Source organism: Choloepus didactylus, chromosome 2, assembly GCF_015220235.1.
Source record: "Choloepus didactylus isolate mChoDid1 chromosome 2, mChoDid1.pri, whole genome shotgun sequence".
Classification (NCBI taxonomy): Eukaryota; Metazoa; Chordata; class Mammalia; order Pilosa; family Megalonychidae; genus Choloepus; species Choloepus didactylus.
This window is the reverse complement of record NC_051308.1, coordinates 192,140,066-192,154,869: the sequence shown is the minus strand read 5'-3', so window position 1 is coordinate 192,154,869 and position 14,804 is coordinate 192,140,066. Positions and strand designations below refer to the sequence as shown.

Genomic DNA, 14,804 nt, shown 5'->3' with positions numbered 1-14,804 from the left:
CCCCACACCCAGCCCCATACCCACAACCGCAAATTTCCATCCCCTTTCAAGGCCAACTTTGACTCCCACCTCAGGCCCTGGGAAGTGCTAGTCGTTCCCTCTTTTTGTTCCTGTGGCCTTTACAGTTCTAGAACCTGTCTACTTGGCTAGGCTGACAGGTCCTCAAGGACGGAGGCAGCTCTGTGCTCTCCAAAGTACCCAGCCCGGCGCCCCACGCCCCAGCACTCAGCATTCGCTCAGTAAGAGCTTGTTGCTTGGCCTTCAGGCCCGCTGTTCCCTCAGAAGGAAACGACTCTGTTGCTGCTGCTGAAGGCAATCGAGTCCCTCAGGGCAAAGCCACCCTTTCCCTTAGAAAGGAGAGACAGTGTGGCTGCAACCATTAACCAACCTGGTTTTCTGCCCGGCCAGCAGGACCAGGGCTTCTGGGAAACCCGAGCCTCACCTGGAGCTCCCAGAAAATGCTGCGCGTGTGGCGGTGGTAGTAGTGTCTCAGGGGAATGTATTCCAGGCCCTCTCGGTTTGTCTTCAGGTAGTTCTCCACGTGCTTGAAGAACCACGGCTTGTAGTAGCTGCCAATGCTATTCAACTGAAATGACAGAGGGCACAGCAATTAGCTCACGGACCCGCATCAAATGCCACCAGGGTGTAACCGTGACACCCGCGATCATTCAGCGCTCCCAGCCTTTGCAAAGCTCTTTCATGTCTCTTACCGCCTTTGAGACTCTCGAGAGCCCAGTGAGGCTGAGCACAGCGGGTTTTCTATAGTAGAGAGAACAGAAGGGCCCCAGGCCAATCAGCTACTTCCTCAGTGTCCAGAGGACTTAGGGGCCCCCACTCCTAGCCTGGTGCTCCTTTTCAGTGAGAGAAACAAAGAGCAAATGTTTAACAGTGTCTGGCCCCATGCAGCGTTCAAGGCAGGTGACTCTCCTCCCTCCGTCCCTTCCGCTACATTAGTGTGTGTGCCATCACCCCCTTGCTGGAGCCCATGGCACATGGCATTTTCCCTGCTGCCCCCATCAGGGCTCCACCATCCTCCAGGCACAGCAGAGCACCCATGGGGCCCCCATCGACGGAGGCACCCAGCACAGGACCCTGCAGTCTCTCTCTCTCACACTAGCTGGTGTCTCCCTCAGCCTGAATAAACAGCTCAGGACTTAACTTGCTGCGTGCCCTGGGATCACTCAGCTTCTAGGGCCTCCCTTTCCTTAGCCCTGAAAGGAACTCTGAGCTGACACTAGGAGGCAGGGAGGCCTCCTGGAAAGAGCACAGTTTCTGGGGTTGGGCGGCTGGGGCCAAGCCCGGGCCCAGCGACCACCAGCTGTGTGACCTCACTCTCTCAGCCTGATTTCTCAAGTATAAAAGGACGGTAAAATGTATATACTTTGAGGGAGTTTTCTTGGTGCCTATTAGAAATTGCATGCACACAGGCACACACAACCCACTCACATCTTTCAACCACCCAGACTCGTGCTTCCTGCTCTCAATTCCAAGCCCCATGACCTTCCGGAGACAGCCCCCCAGGCTGGGGTTCCCCACCCCGGCTGCAGATGCTTTGGCCCCATGTCAGACAAGCTTCTCTGTGGGGGGCAGACAGGTGCCAAGCTTTGTGAGAAAGGCAAGATCATCACACCCTGCTTGGGAATCAGTGAAGAAGGGTTTGGAGGAAGCAGAGAGTGAAACAGGCCACGGAGGGGAAGCAGACTTGACAAAGGAACAGCAGGAGCAGAGGCACTGAGGGAGCCAGGCTGAGGGGACCCTGGAAGGAAAAACCATCACACCAATGCAGGAGAGGGCCCACGCGCAGGGCAGGCTGTCGAGCCTCTCCATGACCAGGCAGGGCAGGCTCGTCCCTGCCTCGCTGGTGAGGAAACTGAGGGTGGTCAAGGCCGAACAGACTGCCTGAGGCCACAGGGCTGGCCGGGGGCAGGATGAGGACGCAAAACCACATGACGCAACACAAGGCCAAGGCCAGATAGCAGAGGACCTTGAATGTTGGACTGTGGGATGGAGGCGTGAATAAAAAAAAAAAATCATGAGTTATTTATTTTCTTCCTGACTCCAAAAGCAATATACTTTCTTTATGAAACTGTCAAACACTGATGAAACACGATGCTTGGAAACTGACAAACCCCTGGAGCCTCACCCTCCAGGGATAACCACTGAAATGGATGTATATTCTTTAGGCTTTATTTTCTGCACATGCACATACTGTTTAAAAGCAGGACCATGATACTATACATACTGTTTGGCAGTTTGCTTTTTCCACTTACACCACACTTGGTCCATACTGGGCAGGTTATATAATCTCTCTGAAGGTTTTCAGCACAGGCAAAATGGGACGGTAGGAAGACAAAAAAGAGAGAAGGTACCAAGAGGAAGCCTGGTGCCTTCCGCCGATGCCCATCCCCTGGCCAACCTGCTCTGCCCTTTGCCCTTGATCTCTGGCGTCCAGCTCCTGCAGCTCATCTGGGTGTCACCCTCTTGTGCCTGTCCCCTCTGCCGATACACTAGGCCACAGGCTGGGAACCGGGGACCACAATGAGCCAGGAAACTGGTGCTGAAGAGCCTGTTTGCCCAATGAGGTTCAGGGTGGATGGTACAGGGCAGGGCAGATGGTACAGGCCCACACTGGCCTTCGCCTATTCATGCAAAGGAGAATGACACCCAAAAGGAAACAGAGCAACCTGCTCTGACCCCAGGCACGCCTGGCAGCGGCACCAGCTACATAACGAAATCGAGATGCCAGGACATCAGAAGCCCAGTTCGTCCATCTCCCAGACCATGCCTTGGCTGGGGAGGCCAGGAGGCCACAAGTGTACCCGTCCCAGCCCTAATACCCGGCAAGCCACCTCCTCTCTCTGGGCCTCCCCCATAAAATAGGTGGGCTGCAGTGAGCCTTACGCCCGACAGTGCTGTGGAAGGCCTGTCACAGCGCCTGGCACACACGCACACAAATTCCTGAGCAGCCCTCCAAACAGATATGTTTAGAAGAAATGTTGCTACAATGAAAAGTCCACAAGTCTTCTGGCATCCACCACCCCATTCCCAATGGGCGTGAGGGTCTGGCTCTCTGGGGGAATTGGCAAATGTCTGTGGCCTTGGGGTCTGGCCCCTCTGCCACTGGCAGGGGCCTCGGAGCCTCGGGTTAAGGCCATCGGGGCCTCGGTCCTCTCCTCGGGAAACAAGGGAATTGGTGCAGGGTGTTCAAACATTTTACAAGCTGTCAAGGACAACGTTAGGAGGCATCTAATACATCAAACAGATGACAGCAGAGCCGCTTTGGGTAGAGTGAGGGTAGGGGCTCCCCTGCCCTGGATCCCCTCTCTCAGTGGTACTACTACTGGTAGTCCCTAAGGAAACACCTCAAGTAAGATAGAAGCAAGACGTGCTTGCTAAATGTAGTCAGTCAACACACCCCAAGTGGGCTCTGGTGGGGCAGGCAGAGCCAGAGCTTGGTCTGGCCTTGATCCCAGATACTTTGGCTCCAAAGCCCCAGCATCCCCACCCCTGCTCCAGGATCCCCATCCTCCGGGGCTCACCACAACATCATCAATGTTGTGGATCTAGAAGCTGAGAGGTAGGGGGATGGACACCGAGCCAGGAGTCAGAGACAGGAACTGGAATCCTCCCTGCACTGGCTGTGTGTGCTCAGGAGTCTCCTTCCCTCTCCAGGACTTCTTTCCTTATCTGGAAAGGGAATTATACCTGATGGCTTTCGAGTCCTTCCAAATTTTAAAATGCTTTAAGTACGTAAGCGTAGCTCAAGAGCCTTAAGAGGTTCCTATCCTTTGATCAACTAATTCTACTTTAAGATATTATTTAAATTATAGACAAAAGATGTTCATTGCTACATTAATTAAAATCATAAAACAAAAAACTGGAAGCAACTTAAATTTCCAAAGAGACAGTGGTTTAGTAAATGATAGGATATGTGCTCAATGGAACATGCCACAGACAATAAATATGATGGTTATGAAGGCAATGTAACAACACGGGGAAATGCACATCACACTAAACAACAAAAACAGGATATAATTTGAAAAGGTGATCATAACTGAAGACACACAAACCAAGAAACTGTGCAAAGAGATGTTCAAGCTCATAAGAAACACAAGAACTACAAAATAAAACCAAGAGAGACTATTTTTAACCCTATCAGATTGGCAAAAATTAAAGAGTGATACTATCCCATGGTGACAAGTGCAGAGGGAAGAGGGTGCTCTCACATACTGTTGCTGGAAGTGGATAAAAGCACAGCTTTTCTGGAGGGCCTTTTGGTCCTATCTATCAATATTTACTCTGCTCAAACGCCTGGGCCAGGAATTCCATTCTTTGACTCAATCCTGCAGAAATGTTTATACAAGAGGGCAAGGACGTTGTGAAAGAAATCTCCAATGCAGTCTTATTTTTAAGAGCAAAACATTTTAAGCCACATAAATCCTCATCAGTAGGCGATGAGTTTCATAGATTATTTATTTCCAATAATGGGCTACTATGAAATGAAATGAGGGTATGAAATATAGACACACACAGAGACAGGTCTAGAAGAAGACATACTAAATGGCTACTAGTGGTTTCCCTGGAGTGGGACTGGGGTGAAGAGATGCACTTTAACTTTTTCCTTATGTATGTATCAATACTGTCATACTTCTTTTGAAATTTAAAAACGTAAAAAAAAAATCTATGCACAAAAAAAAGAGAGGAAATAAATATAGGAAATACAGAAGTAACAGCTGGCTTTGGGTCACACTTATAGGTGGATCCAGTCTTTCCTTTCCTTTTACTTGTTCACACTTTCCAAGTCTCATAATAAATAAAAATCCTTTCTAAATGGGGGGAGAAAACACTATTACAAATTGCACGGTATAAATGAAATAGAGGGTCGATCTGGATTCTGACGCATTAAGTCAATCACTCAACTCTTGGTTTTCCCATCCTGTGGAAGTTTACATTACCTCACGGAGCCTGTTTTTCATCTATAAATAGGGTTACAGTGAGGATCAAAGATTACACCTATCAAGAGGTGAGCAAAAACCTGGCAGGTGGTACGAGCAGAGTAAATGGAAGCTTCCACCACTGCCCAAGAAAGCTGTGCCTGTAGAGCCCGCTGCCCGTGCACAGGTGGGCTGACCAGGGAGCAGCTTCCCCAAGGGCGGCTGCCAGGCTCAATCCCGGTCTCCCCAGGCCTTGGCCTGCAGCGGCTGGCGCCCTGGCCTACCTTGCTGGGCTCTGCTTTGTCCGTCATGACCCCCGTCATGATGACGGCCTCATCCAGGGAGTAGAGGAGCCCTTCCACGAAGTGGTTCTCCGGCCGCTGGGACTCGCGGGTGAACTTTTCACAGATGTCCTCCAGGCCCCGCACTGGCTCAAACCTCAGCTTGACGTACTTCTTTGCGGGGATGATGCGGATCTCGGCGGCCACCAAGAAGCCCAGTGTCCCACAGGACCAGGGCACGGCATAGAAAAGGTCTGAGTTTTCAGACTGTGAGGAAGAGAGGAGACACCTCATGCTGAGGGCTTGGACCCTGAACCCCCACATTCCATGTCTTGCCAACGGGGTGTTAGGAGCACGGGGCCTGGGGGTCAGGAGGCCTGGGCTAAGTTCCAGTTGTGTTGCTATCTTGCTGAGTAAACCTGAAGAAGGAACTTTACCAACTGTACTTTCTAGGCCTCAGTTTTTCTTTCTGTGTAATGGGGGTACCTAGGTAGCATCAAGATATTTGACCTTATTGCCCTATGAGTTAGGGATGTTCACTGAGGGAGCATCCTCCCTTTCCCACTCAGGCACAGCTCCAAACCGCAGGCTACCCAGGAAAGAGGACAAACCAGCCCAGTCCAAAGACCCAAAATGGGGGACAAATGGGCTGGTGACCTAGGTCAAGCTAAGAAAAAGTGCTGAGCCCTTACTGAGGGTTCAGTGTAACTAGCAGACATTAAAATGTCTCCTTTCTGGGCTGTTACTAAAATTTACAAAGCTTTCTCTATTCATTAGCTCATGTAATCCTGCCACCTACCCCCCAAAAAAGCCCCGGTGGTGAGAGCATTTATGTTCCCATTTGACAGGCCAGCAAAGCGAGGCTCCAGAAGATGGCATGACTCCCCCAGGGCCTCCCAGAGAGCCGGCAGCCCCACTGCCGGGGCTCAGGCAAGACTGCCCAACCCCCAAACCAGCCTCCTTCCTACCACCCCTCGCCTGCTTCTGTAAATGTTCCTAACCTCGCTGATTTTTTGTTTTGGTATTTGTCTTAGAGACAAGACAACTCAGATGCTTTGATTGTGATAATGCCCCTCTTGAAAAAGTCCAGCCTTGTCTTGACTTTACCAAGAGAAGATAGACCTGCGTGGCCTCTGCTAAATCTGCCTGCCTGGTGGGCTGCAGTGGGGTGGAGCTGGAGCCAGGGAAGCTCCGCAGCAGTGTGGTACAGTGGGGTGGGGGACCTGCAACCAGGGAAGCTCTGCAGCAGGCCAGCCGAAGCCCCTGGGACAGCAGAATGGACCGCGTGACTCCCTGTCTGGACCACCTAATCTTGCAGTGCGGAGCACAGCAGTAGGCAGGCCCCACCACGTGCCAGGCTCTGGGCCAGCAGCTTCCCAGTGGGCATTGGTTCCCTCCTCCTGACGATGCATCTGGCAGGCAGGGAACTGGGACCTCAGGGAAGGAGGGTAATTCAGGAATGTTTGTCTCCTTTCTCTGCTGATAAAAAAGAGGGTGGAAGGCAGAGTCTGGGCAAGGGTTTAGAGCAATGTGCTGAGCTGACGTGAATCCTGAAAGGGGTCTCTCATTCCAGAACCACGGTCCCCAGGCCAGAAGTCCTTCCCTGGGCTCTCTGCTGTGGGGTCACACTCTGAAACATCTACTTCAAAGGACTGGACAGTCCCTCCCAACCCAGGGGCCCCTTAAACATCCCAGCAGGGATCCGAGTTTATTTAAAGTTTCAGTCTTGCCCTCCTTCTTATGGTAAAAAGCCTTAAATGATTGTGCCCCAGTTTGGGTGGTAGAATTGTCGTTCATTTCTCCAAAACAGGCCCACTTAACAGTTTGTGACACCTCACATCTGACATGGAGCTTTGCCTCAGAAGCAGTATGGTGTAATCACTGGCATGGATCTGGGAGCCAGAGTACCTGGGTTTGAATCCCAGCTCAAGCACTTAGTAGCTGTGTGACCATGGACTAGCTTATCAACCACTCTGTGCTTTTGTGTCCTACGTGTAAATTGGGGGGAATAATAGTGACTATCTCATAAGGTTGTTGAAGGAGTAAATACATTTATATACGTATAAAGCATTTACAACAGTTGCTTGAGCACATACAAAGGGCTATATAAGGTGCTGTTATTATTACGGAAACAGACCCAGACTGAACAGTGTTGAACTTATCCCTGAAGCCTCTGAAATGAAGCATCCCCAGGGGGCCACTTCCCCATCCCCAGGAGCCTCAACGCCCAGGGCTGGCTGGTATGGATGCCCACCATCTCTGAACTCACCGGCGTGCATCGCACAAAGCTGCCATCGGCCAGGACCAGCTCGTAGGCTGTGCAGACGTGCTGGAACAGGCCGTACTTGTGGGATGACGACTCGATGCCTGTGCCCATGATCAAGCCCCCTGCAGGGACACACGTGTTAGCCAGGGAGAGCTGCGGGGTACAGGGTAAGGAGGTGGCTTGGGTAAAGGGCTCCTCGTGGGAACTGGGGGTGCTTCCAGCACGAGGAAGGCTGGACAGAGCTGAAAGAAACGGGGCTGTGGACTTCGGCAAGGGTTCCCATCTGTCGATCTGGAGAGCAGGAGAGAGAAGGAGGGGCTGGCATGGGAGCCTGAGGGTTGTCTTGAGGTGAGGCAACCCGTCGGGGTGCTCACAGACTCAGCTCTGGTCAAACCCAGCTCAGAACACTGTGTGCATTCATTTTAAGAGGAACCATAATAACAATAATAAAATAAAATGGGGTTGGTTGGGTGGCAGGAAACCGTGTCCTACGAGAATAGTTAAAGGAATCGAAAGTGTTTCCCCTGGAGAAGAAAAGGCTTGGGGGCCATGAATCCTGCAGAAGGAAAAAGAGACTAGGCTTATTCTGTGTTCCGCAGGGTAGAATTAGGAGCAACGGATATAAGTCACAGGGAAGCAGATTCTAGTAAACATTAAAAAGTGTGTTCTGAGTACTTGCATTGTTCCAAAATGAAACAGTAAGTAGTGAGCAGCCTGCCACTGGAAAACAGGCAAGCAGAGGTGGGGTGACGTGGAACTGGAAGGTGGGGCCAAGGTGCTTCCAGCTCTGATCCTAGGATGGTCTGTTCCTCTCGCCCTAAGGGTAACACAGAGTCCTTACCCACTGTGAGGTCATCGAGCTCGGGCAGTACGGGCAGAGTCCAGCCGATGGAGGTCAGCAGAGCGGTCATCTGACCCATGGTCACCAAGGGCTCCACGCGGACAATCTGTTGGCACAGCAAAGAGGCCCCAGGTCACATGGAGGCTGCCAGCCTGACAGGGGCTCCTGTGTGCAGACAGTTTCATCCCAAACTTTCCCAGACACTCAACGTGGGGATTCCGGGCTCTTTCTAGGACCTGACATCACCTTAAATTCAGTGCAGGTGACTTCTGGCTCTGGGTTCACTAGCGTTTAACTTTTAGTTACCTTTATGCTTAATGCTTAATGCTTAATTTTTTTCCCCAGAGTATAGAAGAAATACTCTTTGAGTTAGAAGATATAGCTTATACAAAGAAGAAAACAAATATCATCCATCCTAGTTCTTCAGGGTTTCCAAAGTTAATACTGGAGTGTATTTACTCTCAGTCATTTTTTTTTTACTCAAGCGTATCTGTCTTGCTACTTGGTATGTTTTACTACCACCCACACACTTTAGATAAGCATTAACTTGCTTATCTAGCACTTCCTATGACTGCTGTCCCTTATTAAATATTCTTGGAAAACATAATTTGAATGGACACAGTAACATGCCATCATATGGATTTCTGCCTCTAGCCAAGATAAACCAACAGGGACTGGATTTACCCTGCTGCCTGAAAACAAAAAGAAAAAGAAAAAGAAAAACAAGAAATGTATAAAATATAAAAACAATGGTTTTTGAGACACTGGGCAGTGGTCCCTTAGAGACAGGACACAAAGGTGGTGAGCTCTAAGTGCCCCAGCCAACTGCCTAGGGGCAGTTTCAGGCCTTGGTGTGTGTGGGGAGGTGGGGTGGGGGGTGGGGGTGGGGATCCGGTGGACTCCCTGAGTGGAAGAGATGGAGATGGGCACCCCGGGAGACCACGGCAGCTTGAGTTGGCAGGATAGTCCTGGAAAGGAGAGAGCTGCACAGACAGAATTCCAGAGCTATGCAGACGGTGACCCTGAGTATTCAGCTAAGCACTGATGAGCACACACATTATGAGGAAATTATGTGAGGCTGGGGAAAGAACCACCCAAAAGGATAACTGGTTACAATTCCAGGGGCTCACACAAGGCAGGGAGCAGCGTCTGTTCCCACAAGCCCGAATGGAGAACCCTGTGATTCACAGGACTTAGGATCGTGCCTCAGGGGTGAAGAATAAGCTCAGACCACACTGCTCTGGCCCCACCTAAAATATCTTAAAATTAAGACCCAACAGGATCAAGTTGTTTCCAAGAAGCTGTACTGCATCCCAGAGCAAAGCTCAAGAAGATTTGTAGGAACACAGGGTACAATTCACAGCATCTGGAATCCAATCAAGGGTTACCAGGCATGCAAAGAGGCAGGAAAACACAACCTATAATGAAGAGAAAAATCGGTCGGTCAAAATTGACCCAAAATTAACCCAGACATTAGAATCAGCAAACAAGGGGGTAAAACAGTTATTATGACTATATTCTCTATGTTCAAGAAGTATTAAGTAGAGACATAATAAAAAGATATTAAAACAACTTAAACTAATCATCTAGAAATGAAAACCACAGCGTCTGAGGTAAAAAATACCACAGATGGGATTAATGGCAGATTAGACATTGTGAAAGAAAAGATTAGTGAACTTGAATACATAGCAATCAACTTCCCAAAATAAGACATAGAGAGAAAATAAAATTTTAAAAATTAAACCATCAGTGAGCTGAGCTGTGGAATTACAAGTGGCTCAACAGACATGTCCTAGGAGTCCTCAAAGGAGAGGAAAGAAAAGTGGGGATGTAAAAAAAATATTTGAAGAAATAATGGCTGGAAAGTGTCCAAATGTGATGAACAATTGTAACCCCACAGATTAAAAAAACTCAACAAGCCCCAAGAACAAGAAATATGAAAACAAAACAAAAACAAACTATACCATGGCACATGATGACCAAACTGATCAAAACCAGTGATAGAAAGAAAACCTTAAAATCAGTCAGAGAAAAAAAGACATTTATATACAAAGAAACAGAAATTAAGATGACAGCAGATTTCCAGTTAGAAACAATATGTCTGAGAAGACAGTGAAGTACCATCTTTAAAGTACTGAAAGAAAAAAAACAATCTGTCAACCTGGAATTTCATACCCACTGAAAATGTCTTTCAGAAATAAAGGCAAAATAAATATGCTTCTAGACATACCAAAATCCAAAGATTAATCATCAGCAAACCCACCGTATGAGACACGTTAAAGGAGTTCCTTCAGGTAGAAGGAAAATGAAACTGATGGAAATACCAATCTACAGAATGAAGAATGAGTTTAACTCCTTGGGTGAATAAATAAGATGCTTTTCTTATTATTTAAATTTCTTTAAAAGGTAACTGACTACATAAAAAATAACAATGTAGACAATATTATATATAATATATAAATATATATATATTATAATAATGTGGGTTTTATACCAGGTAAAAGTAAAAATATGACAAAAATGACACAAAGATTGGGAGAAGAGAAACAAAAGTATACTATCACAAAATTCTTATACTCTATGTGAAATGATATAATATCACTTGAATGTAGACTGTGATAAGTTAAAGAATATACTACAAACTCTAAAGCAACCACTAAAATAACAAAACAAAGAGTTATAGCTAATAAGCCAACAAAGAAGCTAAAATAGAATCATTTTAGAAAGAAACAAGATCTAACTATATGCTGCCTACAAGAAACAACTTTAAATATAAAGACACGAATAGATTAAAGTAAAGAATGGAAAAAAATATATCTTGCTAATACTAATCAAAAGAAAACTGGAGTTAATATCAGGCAAATTAGATTTCAGAGAAAAGAATCTAACTAGGGAAATAGAAATCGTCATTTCAAAATGATAAAGGGATAAATTAACCAAGAGGAACTAACAATCCTAAATGTTTATGTACCTAATAATAGAGCTACACAATACATGAAGCAAAAACTGACAAAACTTCAAGAGAAATAGACAAATCAGGAATGAGAAAGGTGACCTTACGACAGATTCTACAGATGTTAAAAAAACTAACAGAATATTATGAACAACTTCATGCCAATAAGTGAGACAACTTAGTGCAATGGACTAATTCCTTGAGAAACAAACTATCTAAGCTCACCCAAGAAGAAACAAATAAGAGCCTTATCCCCAGTAAAGAAATTGAATTTGTAGTTAAAAACTTACTCACAAAGAAAACTGCAGGTCCAGAAGACTTCATTGGTGAATTCTAACAAATATTGAAGAAACACATAATACCAATTCTACATAAATTCTTCCAGAAAAATGGAAGGAATAGTTCTCAACTCATTGTTGTGGATTTATTAGAAAGCTACAGTAATCAAGGAGTAAGAGACTGGCATAAGGACGGACAAATAGATAAAAAGAACAGAAGAGTACAGAAATAGACCCATGTATTTATGGACAATGATTTTTAATAACAGTACAAAGGCAATTCAGTGGAGAGAGGACAGTCTTTTCAACAAATGGTGCTGGAACTGTCGATAACCATATGCAAAAAACAAAATGAACTTGGATCCATACCTTACACCATATACAAAAATTAACTCAAAATGGATCACAGTCCTAAACATAAAATCTTGAACTATAAAACTTCTAGAAGAAAACATAGCAGAAAACTTTTTTGACACTGAATAGGCAAAGATTTTTCTAGATAAGACACCAGAAGAATGATCTATAAAAAAAGAAATTAATACATTGGACGTCATCAAAATTAAAAACTGCTTTTGAAAGACAAGCCACAGACTAGGAGAAAATATTTGCAGATCATTGACCCAATAAAGAACTTGGATCCAGAATACATATGCAGAAAACAAACAACCCAACAAAAAAATTGGCATTTAAAAAAAATTTGGCGTTTTTAAAACAGGTATTTAAAAAAATTTAAATAGGCTTTTCACCAAAGATACTCAAATGGAAAATACATATGTGAAAATATGCTCAACATCATTAGTATTAGGGAAATACAAATTAAAATTACAATACCACACACCTATTAGAATCGTTAAAATTGAAAGACCAGCCTTGCCAAGTTTATAAGGATGTGGAGCAACGGAACTCCCATACATTGCTAGTGAGAACATAAAATGGCACAATCACTTTGGAAAACCGGTTGGCAGTTTCTTAAAAAGTTAAACCTATACCTACCATATAATCCAGCTATTCCGCTCCCAGGTATTTACCGAACAGAAAAGAAAACACATGTCTGTCCAAAGACTTGTATAGAAATATTCTTGGCAGTTATTATTTGCAATGGGCCAAAACTGGAAACAATTCAAGTGTCCATCAATAAGTGAATGAATAAACAAACTGTGATATACCCATACAATGAAATGCTACTCAGCAAAAAAACAGAATGTACTGTTATATGCTTAGACATGGATAAATGTGAGTATGTTGAGTGAAAGAAGCCAGACAAAAAAGGAATACATACTGTATGATTCCATTTATATAAAACTCTAAATGCAAACTAATCTCTAGGGATAGAAAGCAGATTGTTGGGGGAGAGGAGGAGAGGAGGGACCACGAAGGAGCACAAAGAAAACTGCAGGTGATGGCTAAATTCATTGCCTTGAGTGTGGTAATGGTTTCACAGGTGCATACATATGTCAAAACTTATTAACAAATTGTACACTGTAATATGTGCAGTTTACTGTATGTCAAGTATACCTCCATAAGGCTGTTTAATAAAGAAGGTAGAGAGAGATTAAGTAATTTGGCCAAGATGTCACAACAACCAAATGCCTCCAGATAGATATACTACATTCAATGACTCCTCTATTATGGGATAGTGTGTTATTAATTAGAAATAAAACTGTGATACCATCTCTCCCTGCATTGTGTGTGCATCTTTGATTGCATGTAGGCTTATTTCCTTTTTCCTTAAGTCAGGTTTCAACAAGTAGAATTACTAGATGGGCCAAAGAGAATGCACATTTGTGGGACACTGATTACGTGCTTCAACTTGGCGGGCCTGGGCTGGGGGACCTGATCAGCCCCTGGGGAGGGTGGTGGGCACGGGCGACAGCGCCCTCCACAGCCCCCCAGGCCTGAGAAAGTGAGGCCGGAGGCAGGCCCCATTTCCTCACCCCAAAGTACAATCGTTGGGGAGGGCTTGCCGGAGAAAAACCCCACCCCCGTGCCTTACCCGTACCCTCCACCCTCTTCGTTACCGGAGCAACTCCCGCACCTTTTCAATCAACCTCCACGCCCTCTCAGAACCAATCCAAGCCTTTAACCCCTACAGCTACCCCGCCCTCTAAACCGCCCGATATAAGCTTGTACTCTCCCCTAATAAACTCTCTTGGCTTCTTCACCCTAAAAGAAACGTGTCCCGCCTGTCCCTTTCTCGCCGCCCTCCATACTTTGCACGCCCCCGCCGGGGACCTGGCCAAGTCCCCCGCCTCGCCCTCGCCTCCGGGGAAGAGCCCCCGCCGCCGGTACCCTCCGAGCAATCCTGAGAGCCTAGGATTTAGCAACCGGCCGCTACCCCCCCCAGACAAGTCAACTACGACCGCACACATTTATAAGGCTATCATATGTCCTGGGTCCCCATGAAAGTTTAACAGTGCACCCCTCCTGGCCATGTTCATAGCCCGCCACCCCCCCCCTTTTTTTTAACCAGCTCACTGCCTTTCTGGGAAGGGGTAAAAGGTCCCCTTTGGTCCCTCAAATCTGCCATGACCTCCCCCCATCCCTGACTTTCTACGGAACTGCAGACAATCAAAGAATCCCCCTAAGCTCTTGGTTTGCCTGCCTGTGAAATGGGGCTATGGTCAATCTTCCCCCTTGGAAGCTGTAAGGCTTTGGAGGACAGCAAAGGTGGGCAGGGCCTTCCCTGCTGACCATGGAGGGCCCTTGGCTCAACTCATCTCCCTGTGGGTCATTTCCACCAGGGGCAAGAAGGGAGTGCTCCGCCCGCTCCCAGAGGCAGGGAATGGTGTCGTTCTCACCTGTTTCTTGATGTCTACTTCCAGGATGTCCATGAGGTTGATCATGATGTTTTTGTGTGTCTTCTTGTATTTCCCAACACGCAGCGAGACGGTGAGCCAGCCGGGGCGCCCCGTGCACATGAAGGTCTTGCTGCCCTGCTCCTTCCATTCTCGCACCTGTAACCATGGGACACAGGCTGAGCCAGGGATCCCTAGAGCAGCTCACAGCCCTGCTTCCAGGGAAGGGGAACTGGGAAAGATGCCTTCACTTGTCAGCATACATTTACTGAGCTATTGCATCAGTCCTGGGAGGAACTGGATGATGAAAAGACCTGCTGAGCCTGTCCTCTGAGACCACCCCAGCAGAGAGTGACAAAAAAGCCAACATGTTGCTACACCACAAAGCAGAATGAAGAAAGAGCTAGAATACAGGATCAAAGTGTTTGGGAAACATTCATTCCAACTGGGAAGTTC

At 46.8% G+C, this 14,804-nt stretch overlaps 1 protein-coding gene across 1 annotated transcript in view; it reads right to left on the bottom strand.

The window, feature by feature from the left end:
- Positions 1-14,804, bottom strand: part of DHCR24 (24-dehydrocholesterol reductase) — a 33,864-nt gene that overhangs the window by 15,666 nt on the left and 3,394 nt on the right. Inside the window, exons 2-6 of the mRNA XM_037827127.1 lie at positions 14,352-14,507; positions 8,323-8,428; positions 7,485-7,603; positions 5,219-5,482; positions 443-586 (exon numbers count right to left, since the gene is read on the bottom strand). Of these exons, the coding sequence (XP_037683055.1) occupies positions 443-586; positions 5,219-5,482; positions 7,485-7,603; positions 8,323-8,428; positions 14,352-14,507 (789 nt within the window). The remainder of the gene's footprint in view (positions 1-442; positions 587-5,218; positions 5,483-7,484; positions 7,604-8,322; positions 8,429-14,351; positions 14,508-14,804) is intronic.